The sequence below is a fragment of the Nomascus leucogenys genome, chromosome 6, assembly GCF_006542625.1.
Source record: "Nomascus leucogenys isolate Asia chromosome 6, Asia_NLE_v1, whole genome shotgun sequence".
In the NCBI taxonomy this organism is placed as follows: domain Eukaryota; kingdom Metazoa; phylum Chordata; class Mammalia; order Primates; family Hylobatidae; genus Nomascus; species Nomascus leucogenys.
The window spans coordinates 44,003,645-44,021,090 of NC_044386.1; the positions used below are offsets into that span (position 1 = coordinate 44,003,645).

A 17,446-nucleotide genomic window follows, 5' to 3' on the forward strand; every position below is an offset into this window, starting at 1 on the left:
TGAGGTCAGGAGTTTGAGACTAGCCTGCATGGCGAAACCCGATCTCTACTAAAAATACAGAAAGTTAGCCAGGCATGGTGGTGGGTGCCTGTAATCTCAGCTACTCGGGAGGCTGAGGCAGAAGAATCACTTGAACTGGGGAGACGGAGGCTGCAGTGAGCCGAGATCGCGCCATTGCACTCCAGCCTGGGCGACAAGAAGAGCAAAACTCTGTCTCCAAAAAAAAAAAAAAGAGAGAGAGACTGTGGAGGTTAAAGTCTCATGTAATGACCCGAGAGACTGAGAAGAGGGCATAGATTAGCACGTAAAACTTAAAGACGACAATGTGAGATGTGAAAAGGCTCACATTTCTCTTTATAATGGAAAATTGCTCTTAGCTAACTGTGACTCTATCACACCAGGATCTAGAAGACATAATGAGAAATGCTGGGAAGGATGAGCACCAAAAAGTCAGTAAATTAGGCAAGATCTTCCAGGTTCCTAGAGTCAGACAAAGAACACTTCTGGCAGGAAGAACAATACTATGGCAGACTCTAGGAAATGTGAAGTAAATACACAACTTTGATTCAAAAAAGACTAAAGCTACTCTTTCATACCTCTTGGTGTGTGACAGCAGACCACGGCAAATGTGTGTTAAGTAGCCAGAAAGATCTGGTACTTCTCATTACCTGCAGGGCATGAGAAGTACGTCTTCCCACATATCAATTAGGGGAATTCTATCTATTGACTTCGTATGTAGCTGAGGACTTGACTCTCTTGTAACATCAACTTTGCAACATGTTTATAGCAGAATTTTTAGCTAACTCACTAGTCACTTCTTACATTATTATGGCTAGGAAAATATTTATGTTATTATGACTATATGGAGACAGCTGCTGAGGTAAGAATTTTACAGTAGCCTGGGCAACAAAGTGAGACTCTGTCTCTACAAAAATTTAAAAACTAGCCAGGTGTGCTGGCACCCACCTGTAGTCCCAGTTACTGAGGTGGCTGAGACAGGAGGATCACTTCAGCCTGGGAGGTTGAGACTGCAGTGAGCCATGATTGTGCCACTGCACTCCAACCTAGCCAACAGAGCAAAACCCTGAGGAAGAAAGAAAAGGAAAGGAAAGAAAAGAAAATACAAGACAAGAAAGGAAAGGAGAAAGAAAAAAAAGGAAGGAAGGAAGACAGGAGGAAAGAACAAAAAAGAAAGAAACAAAGGCAGAAATAAAGAATAAGACAAAAAGAAAGGAAAGAAAGAAAAAGAAAAAAAGGAGGAAAGAGAGAAAGAGAAAGAAAGAGAAGATAAAGAAAGAAAAACAAAAGGAGAGAGAGGGACAGAGGGAGAGAGAGGGAGGGAGAGGGAGGGAGAGAGAGGGAGGGAGAGGGAGGGAGAGAGAGGGAGGGAGGGGTGGAGGGAGAGAGAGGGAGAGGGAGGAAAGGTTTGATCTTTTTGTAGTTCATGAGCATGATGATTGGGTGTTCACGAGTGTGTGTGAGATGTGCCACCCTCCAACCTTGTTATGACCTCAGCACATTACTCATCTGACCTCAACTTCGAAAAAAATAAAAGAAAAATAAATTTTTTTACAGTGATTGCTCCCTTGCTCATATAACTGTTTATTTTTCCTATAGTTAATAGCTACTTGTTTTTTCATTTGTTAGTAATGCAAATTCCATCTCCCCAACCCCACCACTGAATGCTCCAAGAGATCTAACAAATGCCTATCAATATATTTTCCTAAAATCTTGAACATATCATATCATCAATTAATTCCATTTTCTTTCCTTGGAAACCTTTCTTCTGCAGCTAATAGTATTCAATTTTCAATGGACTAGTTGCTCTCTAGGCCCAGTAGTTCTTTTCAAGGGATTTATTTTTGCTGTTTTTCTATGTTAAATCCTTTGTTTCCTGGTTTCTATAACATTTGTCTTTGTTCATTACGCACTTATTTGGCTAAAGCATACGTTCCAGATGCTTTCTGAAAAAAATATACATGAGCCAGGTGTGGTGGTGGCTAATGCCTGCAGTTCCAGCTACCTGGGAGGCTGAGGTGGGAGGATCGTTTGTGCCAGGAGTTTGAGACCACCCTGGGCAACACAGTGAGACCCTGTCTCTATTTTTAAAAAGAATGTTTGTGGAAGGTAAATTTTTAAAGGATTTGCTTATCTGAGATATCTTTTCTTTTTTCTTTGAGACAGGTTCTCACTCTGCTGCCCAGACTGAAGTGTGGTGCTACAATCATAGCTCACTGCAGCCTCAATCTTCTAGGGCTCAAGTGATCCTCCCACCTCAGCCTCCCAAGTAGCTGGTACTACAGGTATGAGCCATCACGTCCAGCTAATTTTTAAATTTTTTTTAGAGATGGGGCCTAACTATGTTGCTCAGGCTGGTCTCAAGTCATCTCCTGGGCTCAAGGGATCCTCCTGCCTTGGCCTTCCACTGTGCTGGGATTACAGGCATAAGCCACTGTGCCCAGCCAACTTAATTTTTTTTTTTTTTTTTTTGAGACGGAGTCTTGCTCTGTCACCAGGCTGGAGTACAGTGGCACAATCTCGGCTCATTGCAACCTCTGCCTCCCGGGTTCAAGCGATTCTCCTGCCTCAGCCTCCCAAGTAGCTGGGACTACTTGTGTGCGCCACCACACGCAGCTAATTTTTTAGTAGAGATGGGGTTTCACCATGTTGCCAAGGATGGTCTCAATCTCTTGACCTCATGATCTGCCTGCTTCAGCCTCCCAAAGTGCTGGGATCACAGGTGTGAGCCACTGCACCCAGCTGCCAACTTAATTTTTATTTAGAGACAGGGTGGACTTGGCACTGTCACCCAGGCTGCAGTGTAGTAGCATGATCATAGCTCGCTTCAGCTTCAAATTCCTGGGATTAAGTGGTTCTCTTGACTCAACATCCCAAGTAGCTGGGACTATTGGCACACACCATGCCCAGCTTATGTGGAATATCTTCATTCTATTTTCATCTTTTGATTAATTGTCTGGCAAGGTATAGAATTCTAGGTTGAAACTGGCCAGGTGCAGTGGCTTACGTCTGTGATCTCAGCACTTTGAGAGGCTGAGTTTGAGGTAGGCGGATCACCTGAGGTCAGGAGTTTCAGACCAGTCTGCTCAACGTGGCGAAACCCTGTCTCTACTAAAAATACAAAAAATTAACTGGGCATGGTGGTGCGTGCCTGTAATCCCAGCTATGGAGGAGGCAGAGGCAGGAGAATCGCTTGAACTCAGGAGGCAGAGGTTGCAGTGAGCCAAGCTCACACCACTACACTCCAGCCTGGGTGACAGGGCGAGACTCTGTCTCAAAAAAAAAAAAAAAAAAAAAAAAAAAAAAAAAAGGAATTCTAGGTTGAAATTATTTTCCTCAGAAATTTGAAGGTGCTGCTCCACTATCTCCTGGAATCCAGTACTACTGTCCAGAACTCTGATGATATTTTGATTCTTGTTTCTTTATCTATAAGCTACTTATATTTTATCTCCAGAAGCTTTAGAATTTTTTTTTTTACCCTAATGCTCTGAAATTTCATGATTACATATTTTAACTTCGGGGAATTTAAGAAATCACTGTATTCAGCATAAGATTAGATCTTACCACTCTTGAAACATGTATTCTTCAGTACTTAGAAACAAATAAGTACCACTATTCCATCGACTTTCTATCCTACATGCAGCTTTTCCTATTTCATCTGCTATGGTCTCCTCTCTCATCTGTCCTCGTGGATTAAAATGAGTATCATTTTTATTTATTTTAGTGGGGATGTAGGAAAGACTGCAGTATTATCACTGCATATGCTAAGTCTATCACATTTAACCATCTCATTGCACCAGAATCTCCTGGGGTAAGGTTTGGAAATGTTTGAGAAAAGAAAAGCTTCAGGTGATTCTGGGACCAGCCAGATTTCAAAACCACTGTCCTAGACCATTTATTTTCAAACTCACTTGTAGAACAGGAAACCGAAAATCTAACAGTTCTCTTAACACTAAATTATCAAAAGAACAGTGACCTGACTGAGCTGACCTGTGAAAGAGCTTGAGAGGAGGAAATGTTTAACCACTGAGTCTTGAGTAACGCTGAGAGTACAAACTTGAAGGTCATTTGTTTTATCTGCTGGGGAATAAAAATGGCAAAGGTACAAATAACGTTGTAGTCACAATAATGGAAAAGCTTAAACTGGCAGTGGGACTTAGGGTTTGACAGGTGGGGCAACAAGGCACAAAAAATGCTCTGGCAAAATCTGAGGCTTAGAAGAGAAGCCACTCTTCTCTGGGATGAACTGCTAGACCTGGGTCTGCTTGCCTCCTGGTAAAACTACATATCCAGGGATGGTGACAGGTTGGGTCACAATCAGATACAGTCTTGCGGCATCATCCCAAACCAGAAGGGGAGCCAGAGTGCAGAAGATGCCCAAATAGGTCATGCAGACAAAAACTGTTTTTATAGAAAGTGCTAGATCAGGGACTGCTAAAGAGGGCCTCTGTACAGGATGAAGAGGCTCTCAAAAGTGATCAAGTCACCAAAATAACTCAAAACTGTAGGTAAATCGAGGAAAAGACAGTGGCTATACAAAACTCTGAAGGTGTTGCCAAAGACAAGGCACAGGTATTGTGGCCTGTATGAAGGGTTCTAAACCCTATTTGATGGCCATAAGAGTGTCCTTCAAGGAGTCTGAGCCCAGGCATGGTGGCTCAAGCCTATAGACGCTTGAGGCCAGGATTTCAAGACCAGCCTGGGCAACCCAGTGAGACCATCTATACATACATACATACATACATACATACATACATGTCTTACAAAGATCCCTGGGCTTTTATGTAAAGTCCTAAGATAAGGCTTCAAGCCCCGTCTGAAGGCAGGGGAGAAGCAGGCTTTTCTGAATATCAAAGCAATCCCTAACGAACTTACAGTTTAGTGTATTTGAAATCTGTTCAAACTCTCATCAGTCAAAGACTCCTTAGACAGAGCTTTACAGAACTGTATGAAAGTCAGTACCCCTAACAGAACAGAAAGTCAGTAGTAAGAAAGCCTAGATGATAGATTTTCTCTCAGACTCAGCTTTTCTGTTCTAGGTGCCCGCATGGAACCACCATAAATTCCAATGTTACAAATGAATAAGGTCCATCTAGGCATGGTAGAATTTATGTTTTATTTATTTATGTTTGTGTTTTTCCATCACAGAAGTATTTCTCATTTTAATGGCTTAGATCTGAAGTAGGTATCTCTGTGCTTAAAAAAAAGTTTTTAAAAACACAAATGACTGCATTCTGATTCTAATGCACTATGGGAGGACAAGGTACTGTGTACTAGAATAAATTCTGGTATTCCATTGACCAGACAGTAAGACTTTCACAGCTGAGATGGAGGCAGTGGCTTTAACAATAAATGGCTGGGTGAAGTCAGGGTAGAAGATATCCTGGGCTGAAGAGGAGGAGAATGAGTGTACTTGAACCACTGAACATACGTGCCTTGCTGCCTTCAGAGTGAGACAAAGGGTGTCAGACACAATTCAAGAAAAAAAAAAACCATTGGTAAAGTGACAGGAGGTATCAGTAGTTCAAGGAACCACTGCTTCTGCCACAAGTGAGTGGGTAACAATCTGCCTCCTTAAGGATATCACAAGGGAGTCTATAACTCCTTGAAGATTAGGTTTCATTAACATTTATAATCCACAGATATTTCAAGGACCTTGGGAGAAGAGGAGCAAGTATCCATTTTTAACATTAGGTTGATTACACACAAAATGATCTATCCCTCATTCTTATTCATTAAATATATTGGAGGGAAGTGGATGAATTAACTACTACTGTATATATTTCTGAAAGTTTGTTCAAGTTCTCTAACTCTGGTTTTCCTAAGAAAGAGTACTCATTCTGTAATCTACGCTGAGGCTCCATGGCTGTAGTTTTCAAGCCTCTGCCCACCCTATTCTTTTTTGAACCTTCTTCACACAAAATCGAAAGAATTGCTCTCAGAGAGACTAGTGGTCAGATCTGGAACCTAGGGCCACATCTATGAATTCCTTGCAAAAATGCTTAGGATATTTTAAGACAATATGTAAGTATACGGAGAAACTCAAGCTTGATGGTAAAACCTCTTAAAGACAAGAAGCTTCTATTATTTGATAACCCAGGGTCTAGGACATAGGTGGTTGGAACAGAGGAGGTATGCAATAAATACATGTTGAAGAAATGAAGTTGCAAAGGTTCTTCAAGACTGCAACAAACTTCCTGAAAAATGAAACTGAGTTAGCAGTGGGTGAGCTGTTTTGCCCTTAAGGACACACAGGCATGCTAATGTATTTTAGCCCAAAAATTTCTTGGTGTTCCTGGTCTGGGGTCAACAAAGAAGCCCTGAGACCTTATTGATATGGGTGTAAAGGTATATGGCAAAGGCAGAAGGGACGATGACAAGGCATCCTATTAACCAGCAGGGCACGGTAGGTACTCCAAAGTAGAGCAGGCAAGAAAATGAACACAGAGAAGTAGGAAAGACATAAAGAGCAGGGAGGAGGGCAGGTAAATTTAATGGTTGAGAGATCAGAAGCAACCAGAGCAAAGAGACACAAAGCACTATTGCTGAGCAGCAGGCAGAGGCTGTTTGTTCTCTGCTTTGCTTCACAGAATTACTCTCTATTGGTGGAGAACACGGAGCCCACAGATATTGGGTGATACAGTGAGACAGAGGTGAGAATTACAGGAAAAACGACCCTGATGATACAGTAGCAGAAGTACTGGGAGAAATAACAAACAACTTCCCCAAGCAGAAGAGCAACTGTAAACAGAAATGTCTGCCCATCTGAAGCAGAACAGTTATACATCTCGGCTAAACCTACTTACCTCTGACTTGCTGTTCTAGACTAAGGATGACTGCCACGGCTTGATGAAGAATAAGGAGTTTTGTTTGGGGTTTTTCACTCTTCAAGTGAAGCTGACACATTCGGCCAAGCTCTTTGAATGCTTCATTAATATCCCGCACGCGTAAGCGTTCTCTGGCATTGTTAGCCATCCGCCTCTCCTTCTCCCTTTCTATCTTCTGTTCAGGGTTCAAATCCTCATCTTCATTAGTACTGCTAGAAAATAAAGTAACAACAAGGTCTGTTAGGTTCCCTATAAAGTAAGATATGCTGATTGTGCACAATTATAAAGCGTAAAGATGGAAATGAAAACCACCTATAAATCTTGTAAACAGTTGTAATAGGTGCAGTTAACATGACTGTATATTCCTTTCCAATTTTTCTTCAATGCACATATACAGTCATATAGTTGAAATATACTACATACACTCTTAAGTGCATTTTTCATTGCACATTATAGCATAAAGATTTCTCCAGAAACTCTTCATAAATATAAGATCAACAACTACATAATATTTTAGCACCTTGCTACACAAAATGTGATCCACAAATCAGCAGCATCAGCATTACTGGGAGCTTGTTAAAAACACTGGAGTAGAATCTCAGGTTCTACTCCCATCTTACTGAATTAGAAGCTGCATTTTAACATGTTCCCCAGATGACTGATATACACATTACAGTTTATAATCCCTCCTAGTATATGAATGTATAATTTGCTTAGCCTATGCTCTTAAATATACTCTGGCAGTTACCTACTGAAAAGAAAGAAGGAAAGCTTAAGATATGGATTGAGAGAAGTATCTCAGAAAATGGCTATTTTTTTGTTCTAGAGATAAACGATCATCAGTGGTGATGATTATAAAACATGGGAGAAATGACACAGTTTTTTGAAGGGCAAATTGGCAAAACGAATCCAGAGCCTTAATGTTTATCACCTCTTGATCAGCAATTCCAACTTTGGAAATTCATCCTAACGATATAATTAGAGATGTACATAGAAATTTATGTAAAGGGAGATGATCACAGAATTATTTACATTAGCAACATATTGGGATCTAATAATAGGAAATGGGTTCAATAAATCATAGTACATTCCGACAATGGACCATTATGTTGTATCTAAAATCAAGCTGCAGATTATGCTAAGTAAAAAAAGCCAGTCATGAAAGATCACATACATACTCTACAATTCCATTTACATGAACTTCTAGAAAAGACAAAACTATGGTAACAGAAAGCAGATCAATGGTTGCCAAGGACCACGGGATGGTGGAAAGGGACTCACTACCAAGGGGAATAAGGACATTTTTTGAGGTGGTGAAAATATTCTACACTATGAATAAGGTGGCTGTTATATAACTTTTACACTTGTCAAAATGACAAAATATATACATTTTAACATACATAAAGACTGTATATTTAAAATTAGCGAATTTTATTATTACATGTGTATTAAGCCTCAATAAAGCTGATCCAAAACAAAAACAAAATACTTAAAAAAAATACATTGTTGAGGTGGGTTGCTTCCAAGATGGCCGAATAGAAAGAGCTCCGGTCTACAGCTCCCAGCGAGATTGATGAAGAAGATGGGTGATTTCTGCATTTCCAACTGAGGTACCTGGTTCATCTAATTGGGACTGGTTGGACAGTGGGTGCAGCCCACAGAGGGTGAGCTGAAGCAGGGCAGGGCATCGCCTCATCTGGGAAGCACAAGGGGTTGGGGGATTACCCTCTCCTAGCCCAGGGAAGCCATGATGACTGTACCTGGAGGAGCAGTACACTCCTGCCCAAATACTGCGCTTTTCCCATGGTCTTCGCAACCAGCAGACCAGGAGATTCCCTCCCGTGCCTGGCTCGGCGGGTCCCAGGCCCACGGAGCCTTGCCTGCTGCTAGCGCAGCAGTCTGAGATCGACCTGGGATGCTTAAGTTTGGCAGGGGGAGTGGCATCCACCATTACTGAGGCTTGAGTAGGCAGTTTTATGTTCACTGTGTGAACAAAGTGGCAGGGAAGCTCGAACTGGGCGGAGCCCACTGCAGCCCAGCAAGGCCTACTGCCTCTCTAGATTCCACCTCTGGGGGCAGGGCATATCTGAACAAAAGGCAGTAGACAGCTTCTCCAGACTTAAACGTCCCTGCCTGACAGCTCTGAAAACAGTGGTTCTCCCGGCACAGCATTCGAGCTCCGATAACGGACAGACTGCCTCCTCAAGTGGGTCCCTGACCCCCGTGTAGCTTGACTGGGAGACACCTCCCAGTAGGGGCCAACAGACACCTCATACAGGCGGGTGCCCCTCTGGGACGAAGCTTCCAGAGGAAGGATCAGGCAGCAATATTTGCTGTTCTGCAGCCTCCACTGGTGATACCCAGGCAAAGAGGGTCTGGAGTGGACCTCCAGCAAACTCCAACAGACCTGCAGCTGAGGGGCCAGTCTGTTAGAAGGAAAACTAACAAACAGAAAGGAATAGCATCAACATCAACAAAAAGGACATCCACACCAAAACCCCATTCATAGGTCGCCAACATCAAAGACCAAAGGTAGATAAAACCACAAAGCTGGGGAGAAACCAGAGCAAAAAGGCTGAAAATTCCAAAAGCCAGAATGCCTCTTCTCCTCCAAAGGAACACAACTCCTCATCAACAAGGGACAAAACTGGATGGAGAATGAGTTTGATGAGTTGACAGAAGTAGGCTTCAGGAGGTCGGTAATAACAAAGCTGTTCTCCAAGCTAAAGGAGCATGTTCTAACCCACTGCAAGGAAGCAAAAAACCTTGGAAAAAGGTTAGACAAATGGCTAAATAGAATATCCAGCGTAGAGAAGACCTTAAATGACCTGATGGAGCTGAAAACCACAGTACGACAACTTCGTGAAGCATATACACAAGCTTCAATAGCCGATTCGATCAAGCAGAGGAAAGAACATCAGTGACTGAAGACCAAATTAATGAAATAACGCGAGAAGACAAGATTAGAGAAAAAAGAGTGAAAACAAATGAACAAAGCCTCCAAGAAGTATGGGACTACATTAAAAGACCAAATCTACATTTGATTGGTATACCTGAAAGTGACGGGGAGAATGGAACCAAGTTAGAAAACACTCTTCAGGATATTATCCAGGAGAACTTCCCCAACCTAGCAAGGCAGGCCAACATTCAAATTCAGGAAATACAGAGAATACCACAAAGATACTCCTCAAGATGAGCAACTCCAAGACACATAACTGTCAGATTCACCAAGGTTGAAATGAAGAAAAAAATGTTAAGGGCTGCCAGAAAGAAAGGTTGGATTACCCACAAAGGGGAGCCCATCAGACTAACAGCAGATCTCTCTGCAGAAACCCTACAAGCCAGAAGAGAGTCGGGGCCAATATTTCAACATTCTTAAAGAAAAGAATTTTCAACCCAGAATTTCATATCCAGCCAAACTAAGCTTCATAAATGAAGGAGAAATAAAATCCTTTACAGACAAGCAAATGTTGAGAGATTTTGTCACCACTAGGCCTGCCTTACAAGAGCTCCTGAAGGAAGCACTAAACATGGTAATCTACAACTGGTACCAGCCACTGCAAAAACATGCCAAATTGTAAAGACCATCGACACTATGAAGAAACTGCATCAATTAATGGGCGAAATAACCAGCAGCATCATAATGACAGGATCAGTTTCACACATAACAATATTAACCTTAAATGTAAATGGGCTAAGTGCCCCAATTAAAAGACAGAGACTGACAAATTGGATAAAGAGTCAAGACCCATCAGTGTGCTGTATTCAGGAGACCCACCTCATGTGCAAAGACACATATATGCTCAAAATAAAGGGATGGAGGAAGACCTACCAAACAAATGGAAAGCAAAAACAAACAAACAAACAAACAAAAAAAAACAAAAAAAAAACCAGGGGTTGCAATCCTGGTCTCTGATAAAACAGACTTTCAACCAACAAAGATCAAAAGAGACAAAGAAGGCCATTACATAATGGTAAAGGGATCAATGCAACAAGAAGAGCTAACTATCCTAAATATATACACACCCAATATACGAGCACCCAGATTCATAAAGCTAGTTCTTACAGACCTACAAAAAGACTTAGACTCCCACACAATAATAATGGGAGACTTTAACACCCCACTGTCAATATTAGACAGATCAACGAGACAGAAAATTAACAAGGATAACCAGGACTTGAACTCAGCTCTGGACCAAGCGGACTTAACAGTCATCTACAGAACTCTGCACCCCAAATCAACAGAATATACATTCTACTCAGCACCACATTGCACTTAGTCTAAAATTGACCACATAATTGGAAGCAAAACACTTCTCAGCAAACGTAAAATAACGGAAATCACAACAAAATGTCTCTCAGATCACAGTGAAATCAAATTAGAACTTCTCAGGAAAAAAAAAAAAAGTAAACAGTGGTTAATTCTGAATAGTGGGGTTTCTTGTGATTTTTGCGTATACTTTTCTGTATTTTCTAAATTTCTGTAATGAAAATAGACTACATAATCAGAAAAAAAAAACATGAGGGAGATGCTCTGTAACAGCTTATAGAAAGTTCTATTTATGATTCAGATATAAACTACTGACCACAGCTTCTCAGAACCTTGAAATAATGTACAAAAATATTAGACATTTTTATCCCTTCTTTAATACCCTGAGTATTCTAATAAAAGAACAAGTACACAGGCCAGGCCTGGTGGCTTGTGCTTGTAACCTAAGTGGTTTGGGAAGCTGAGGTGGGCATGGGGGAATTGCCTGAGTCCAGCAGCTTGAGGTTATTGTCCACTGCACTCCAGCCTGGGTGACGAACAGAGACTCCGTCTCTAAAAGGTATGCAGTATTTTACCTGCTAATCATTAAGAATCATATAAATGCATCCTTTTGACAAAAGAAAATCACTGGTTCTTTGACTTCAAAAAGGCCTTTAAAGATCATCGAGCCCAATGGTGTCCACAGATAGCCACTCATTAGAATCTCCAAAAGCACTTAAAAAATACAGCTTTCCAGGTCTCACTACCAGAGATGCTAGACTCACTAATTTAGTGAGTTTGGGTTGGGGCCCAGGCACCTGTATTTCTAAAATGTTCCAGGGCCTGTGCAGCAGGGCTAAGAACCACTTCAAGACCTAGGATCACAGAGCTAACTGGTGGCAGTATGATGATGAGATGTCAGGTCAGTGCTCCATGGAAGCAAGCCTACACCATACACTTAAAGATACATACTGTATCTACTGTTACATTACCACTGTATCTACTGTTACATTACCACTGTATCTACTGTTACATTACCACTGTATCTACTGTTACATTACCACTGTAACAGGAGATACAGTATCTTTATTGAGTGCTTACTGTGTGCTAGACAGTGTGCAAAGGGTTTTATATGCATCGTTTCCAGGTTATTCCTACAAGAATCCTGTAACAGAAAGTCTCTTTTTAGAGAAGAAGAAACTGAGCTCAAAGACTTGCCCAAAGTCACTTGGCAAGTATGTAATGGAGCCACAATTCAAACCCTTACTTTGTCCAAAGGTCACGTTATTAACCTGTTCATTATTATGGACTATTACTAACCTATTACACTGCCTCCTAATTTCTGATGACCTATAATATGGGTCAGCAAACTGATCTATGAGCTGGTCATCCGTTTTTGTAAGTAAAATTTTATTGGAACAGCTATACCCATTTGACTTTGGCTACTTTTGTGCTATAATGGCAGTGGTGAGTAGCTGTGACAGAGACTGCATGTCCAATAAAGCCTAAAATAGTCACTATTTGGGACTTTACAGAGAAAGTTTGCTGATTCCTGATCTATAAGAAGATGAATATGGAGGAACGATGTAAATTGTTTCCCTTAAAATTCTATTTGAATAAAAACTATGTAAGAGTTAAGATGCCTCCAAAGAGTGGTCTCTGAATTCCTTGACACAGTTTTTCCTTCCTTATGCCCCTGACAGTTGAGTACAATACATATTAAAGTAATAATATTAAGATCTTAAGATTTCCTTTCTCCCAAAATAAATGTTTAGGTGTTGAAAACAGTGAGAATGTCAAAAGAGCAAAAGGACACCTTTTAAGTTGTGAATGACAGAAAGGAACATTCTGCTTCTTTTAGTTTTATCTACCATCCTCACTGCACCATAATTCAACACAAAGAACAATGTTTTAAATCTGTGTAAGATATATACACATATCATTGATAAATGAATATGTATGCCAAGAAATAGGGTGTACCACAAATATACTAAATGATCTAACTTTTAAATTTTCATTAGAAAAAGTCTTTTTTTAGAGACAGCATCTCTCTGTTAGCCAGGCTAGAGTGCAGTGGCATGATCATGGCTCACTACAGCCTCAAACTTCTGAACTCAAGCAATCTTCTTGCCTTACCCTCCCAAGTAGCTGGGACTACGGGCGTTTGCCACCATGCCCCACTAATTTTTTGTAGAGACAGAATCTAGCTATGTAGCCCAGGCTGGTCTTGAACTTCTGGTCTCAAGACCTCCTGCCTTAGCCACCCAAAGTGCTGGGATTACAGGCATAAGCCACTGTGCCTGGCCTAACTCATCTAATTTTAATGTAGAACTGGAAGAAAAATTTGAAGGAAAAATCCAGAAATCACTTGAAACTAGTGTACTATGTGTCTATATTCATACTTCAAAGCAAAGTCAAGTCCATTTTCTAGAAAACTCCACAACATCATTCTGCCTAGGGTACTTCCTTTTTCATACTTTTCTCAAATTACTATTTAATTGTTTGTTAAAAACAAACATTTTTTGAGAAGGACCAGATGGTAAATATTTTCAGCTCTGATGGGCCATATAGTCTCTGTGGCAACTATTCTAGTCTGGCAATGCAGTATGAAAACCACCACAGACAATGGATAAATGAATGGGGCATGGTGATGTTCTAATAAAACGTTATAAAAATAGGCAGCAGCCAGGCGCAGTGGCTCACGCCTGTAATCCCAGAACTTTGGGAGGATGAGGTGAGCAGATCACTTGAGGCCAGGAGTTTGAAACCAGCCTGGAAAACATGGTGAAACCCTGTCTCTATTAAAAATACAAAAGTTAGCCAGGTATGGTGGCATCTGCCTGTAATCCCAGCTACTTGGGAGGCTGAAGCTGCAGTGAGCCAAGATCACCCCATGGCATTCCAGCCTGGGTGACAGCGAGAGCCTGTCTTAAAATAAATAAATAAATAAATAAAATAATAATAATAAAAACAAAAACAAAAATAGGCAGTGAGCTGGGTAGGCCCATGGGCCATAATTTGCTTGTTTAAATCAGAGTCTTACCATATATTTAGCCCTTATATTAATATACAGTTATGAGCCCATAACATTTTGATCAATGAGGAACTACATACATGACAGTGGTCTTATTATACTGGAGCTAAAAAATGTCTATTATGTAGTAATGTAGCTGTGGTAAGGCTGCAGCACAACACATTAGTCACGTTAACTCACTGTTTGTGTAGGTGCTGATATAAACAAACCTACTGTGCTGCCAGTTGTATAAAAGCATGCAATTAAGTATGGTACACACTACAGTAAGTCCTCAATGTCATTCATCAGTTCTTGGAAACTGCAACTTTAAGGAAAAGGACATACAATAAAACCAGTTTTATCATAGGTTAATTGATATAAATACGAGTTAAGTCCCTACAGTACATTTCTGGTGACAAAATATCACCAAACTTCTAAATAAAGACCAAAATACACTTCTAATATTAAACAATGAAATAAATGTGAACTATTCGTACATTTAAGAAAGACTTATAAAAATAAGTAAGATTATTATTTACCCAATTATTCCAGTTCAGGGTCAGGGGGAGGCTGCAGCCTATCCCAGCAGCTCAGGGAGCAAGGTAGAAACAATCCTGGACAGGATGCCATTTCATTGCAGGGCACACTCACACATACACCCACACTCTCTGATACTGGGACAATTGAGACACATTACTCAACCTAACACGCACATTTTTGGGGTGAAGGAAGAAACCGGAGTACTTAGAGAAAACCCACATGAGGAGACATGGGAGGAATGTGCAAACTCCACAAACAAAGAGGCTCTAGCTAGAAATCAAGTTTTTTTCTCATCATTTCACAAAATGATGTTCTTTGAGGACCTGCTGTACTTGATAATAACAATAACTAATTATGTTATTGGTTTATGTATTTATACTATACTATACTATACTATACTATACTATACTATACTATACTATACTTTTTATCATTAGAGTATACTTCTAACTTAAAAAAAAAAGTTGGCCGGGTGTGGTGGCTCACGTCTGTAATCCCAGCACTTTGGAAGGCCGAGGTGGGCAGATAACCGGAGGTCAGGAGTTCGAGACCAGCCTGGCCAACATGGCGAAATCCCATCTCTACTAAAAATACAAAAATTCGCCAGGTGTGGTGGCAGGTACCTGTAGTCCCAGCTACTCTGGAGGCTGAGGCAAGAGAACTGCTTGAACCTGGGAGGCAGAGGTTGCAGCGAGTCGAGATTGTGCCACTGCACTCCAGCCTGGGCAACAAGAGCAAGACTCCGTCTCAAAAAAAAAAAAAAAAAAAAAAAAAAAGGTTAACTGTAAGACCTCAAGGCAGGTCCTTTAGGAGGTATTCCAGAAGAAGGCGTTGTTACCATAGGAGAGATAGCTTCATGCATGTTACTGCCTGTGAAGACATTCAGTGGGACAAGATGTGGAGGTGGAAGACAGTGATATTAATGATCTTGACCTTGTGTAGGCCTAGGCTAACAGTGTGTTTGTGTCTTAGTTTTTAACAAAAAAGTGTGAAAAGTTAAAAAGAAAAAAAACCCACAAAATTTTAAAAATAGAAAAAAGCTTAAAAGTCCGGGTGCGGTGGCTCATGCCTGTAATCCCAGCATTTTGGGAGGCTGAGGTGGGCAGATCACTTGAGGTCAGGAGTTCCAGACCTGCCTGGCCAACATGGTGAAAACCCGTTTCCACTAGAACTACAAAAATTAGCCTGGAGTGGTGGGGGGTGCCTGTAATCCCCGCTACTTGGGAGGCTGAGGCAAGAGAATCACTTGAACCTGGGAGGCAGAAGTTGCAGTGAGCCCAGATGATGCCACTGCATTCCAGCCTGGGCGACAGAGCAAGATTCCATCTCAAAAAAAAAAAAGCTTACAAAAGAACTCAAAGAAAATATTTTTGTATAGCTATATAATGTGTTTGTGTTTTAAGCTATTATTACAAGAGTCAGAAAGTTAAAAATAATTTAAGTTTATAAAGTAAATGACATACAGTAAGCTAAGGTTAATTTAGTACTGAAGAAAAATTTTTTTAATAAATGTGAAGGCCTAGGACATTTCTGTACACTTTTGTAGACTTCACAGACACTGTACATTTAGGCTTTATAATAAATGAAATAAAGCCTAAATGTACAGTGTCTGTGAAGTCTACAAAAGTGTACAGAAATGTCCTAGGCCTTCACATTCACTCACCACCTGCTCATTGAATCACCCAGAGCAATTCTGAGTCCTGCAAGCTCTATTCATGATAAGTGCCCTATACAGGTACCATTTTTTATCTTTTATTTTTACTGTGCCTTTTAGGTGTTTAGATACACAAATTCTTACCATTGTGTTACAATTGCCTACAGCACTCAGTTCAGTAACATGGTATACAGGTATACAGCCTAGGAACAACAGGCTAGGTTTGTGAAAGTATACTGTATGTTTGCACAGTGATGAAATTGCCTAGCAATGCATTTCTTAGAATATATCCCATTGTTAAGTGACACCTGACCATATTCAAATATTTATTGATCAAATCTATCTAAATGCCCGTACCACATGATTTAACTTCTTTTAGCTATTTTACCTTCTATTTATCTAACAGACTAAACAACTTGAGTGAAGAGATGTAATTATATTTTATATATAGTCCCTCAAATGGTATAGTATGAAGGAAAACATAATTTTGAAATCAAACCTTCATATACTTCTCTTTTATAGGGATGACGTGGTGATTAAATGAGACAACATAACAAAAATCCTAACACAATATCTAGAACATAGCTGGCAGTTAATAAATGCATGACACCCAGCTTCTCAAGTATTTTTATCTATGGAAAATGAGTAAAATTTAAAACCTGGATGCTAACAAATACCTTGTTCTGCCTCTAGATGAAACCTTGATATCTTTTTGGGAGGATTCATCATCTGACTTCATGTCATCTGATGAAGGAGGTTCATGAAGGTTTTCATCCTTTTCTTTGTTTTCAGTCTTGATTTCTGTTGTAACAACAGTTCCAGACTGACTTTGCAAGCCACCTAACAAAGAGGCAAAGGAAAGATAAAATAAAAGACGAGACTCATTTATGAATTAGAGCTAAGACAATCAAAAGCTTTCTAGCTGGTGAATATCCTTAGCGGTTACAGAGTTATGATGGAGGTTTGAAGATGTAGGAAAGTATACTATTTAAAGCTGAGAAGCATATATCCACATCCTTGTGCTTTTTAACAGCATTTGTATTTAAAAGAACAAGTCTGACCCCCATGACCAATCTAATGCTCACTTTCAGGCACTATTTAACAAATGAACAAGGATAAGAAACTATGGATTTTAGAAAGTAACT

At 40.4% G+C, this 17,446-nt stretch overlaps 1 protein-coding gene and 1 non-coding gene across 9 annotated transcripts in view; one reads left to right on the forward strand and one right to left on the reverse strand.

Annotated features, from left to right (window-relative positions):
* TCF12 (transcription factor 12) overlaps positions 1–17,446 on the reverse strand; it is a 380,664-nt gene that overhangs the window by 8,346 nt on the left and 354,872 nt on the right. For all 8 annotated transcript variants that reach the window (XM_003266967.4, XM_030814043.1, XM_003266968.4 and 5 more), the window contains 2 exons: positions 16,979–17,141; positions 6,825–7,057 (listed from right to left, as the gene is read on the reverse strand). In XM_003266967.4, the coding sequence (XP_003267015.1) occupies positions 6,825–7,057; positions 16,979–17,141 (396 nt within the window). The remainder of the gene's footprint in view (positions 1–6,824; positions 7,058–16,978; positions 17,142–17,446) is intronic.
* On the forward strand, positions 1,430–1,533 carry LOC115835769. The gene has a single exon (XR_004030789.1). It is a non-coding gene; the product is annotated as a small nucleolar RNA U13 (small nucleolar RNA).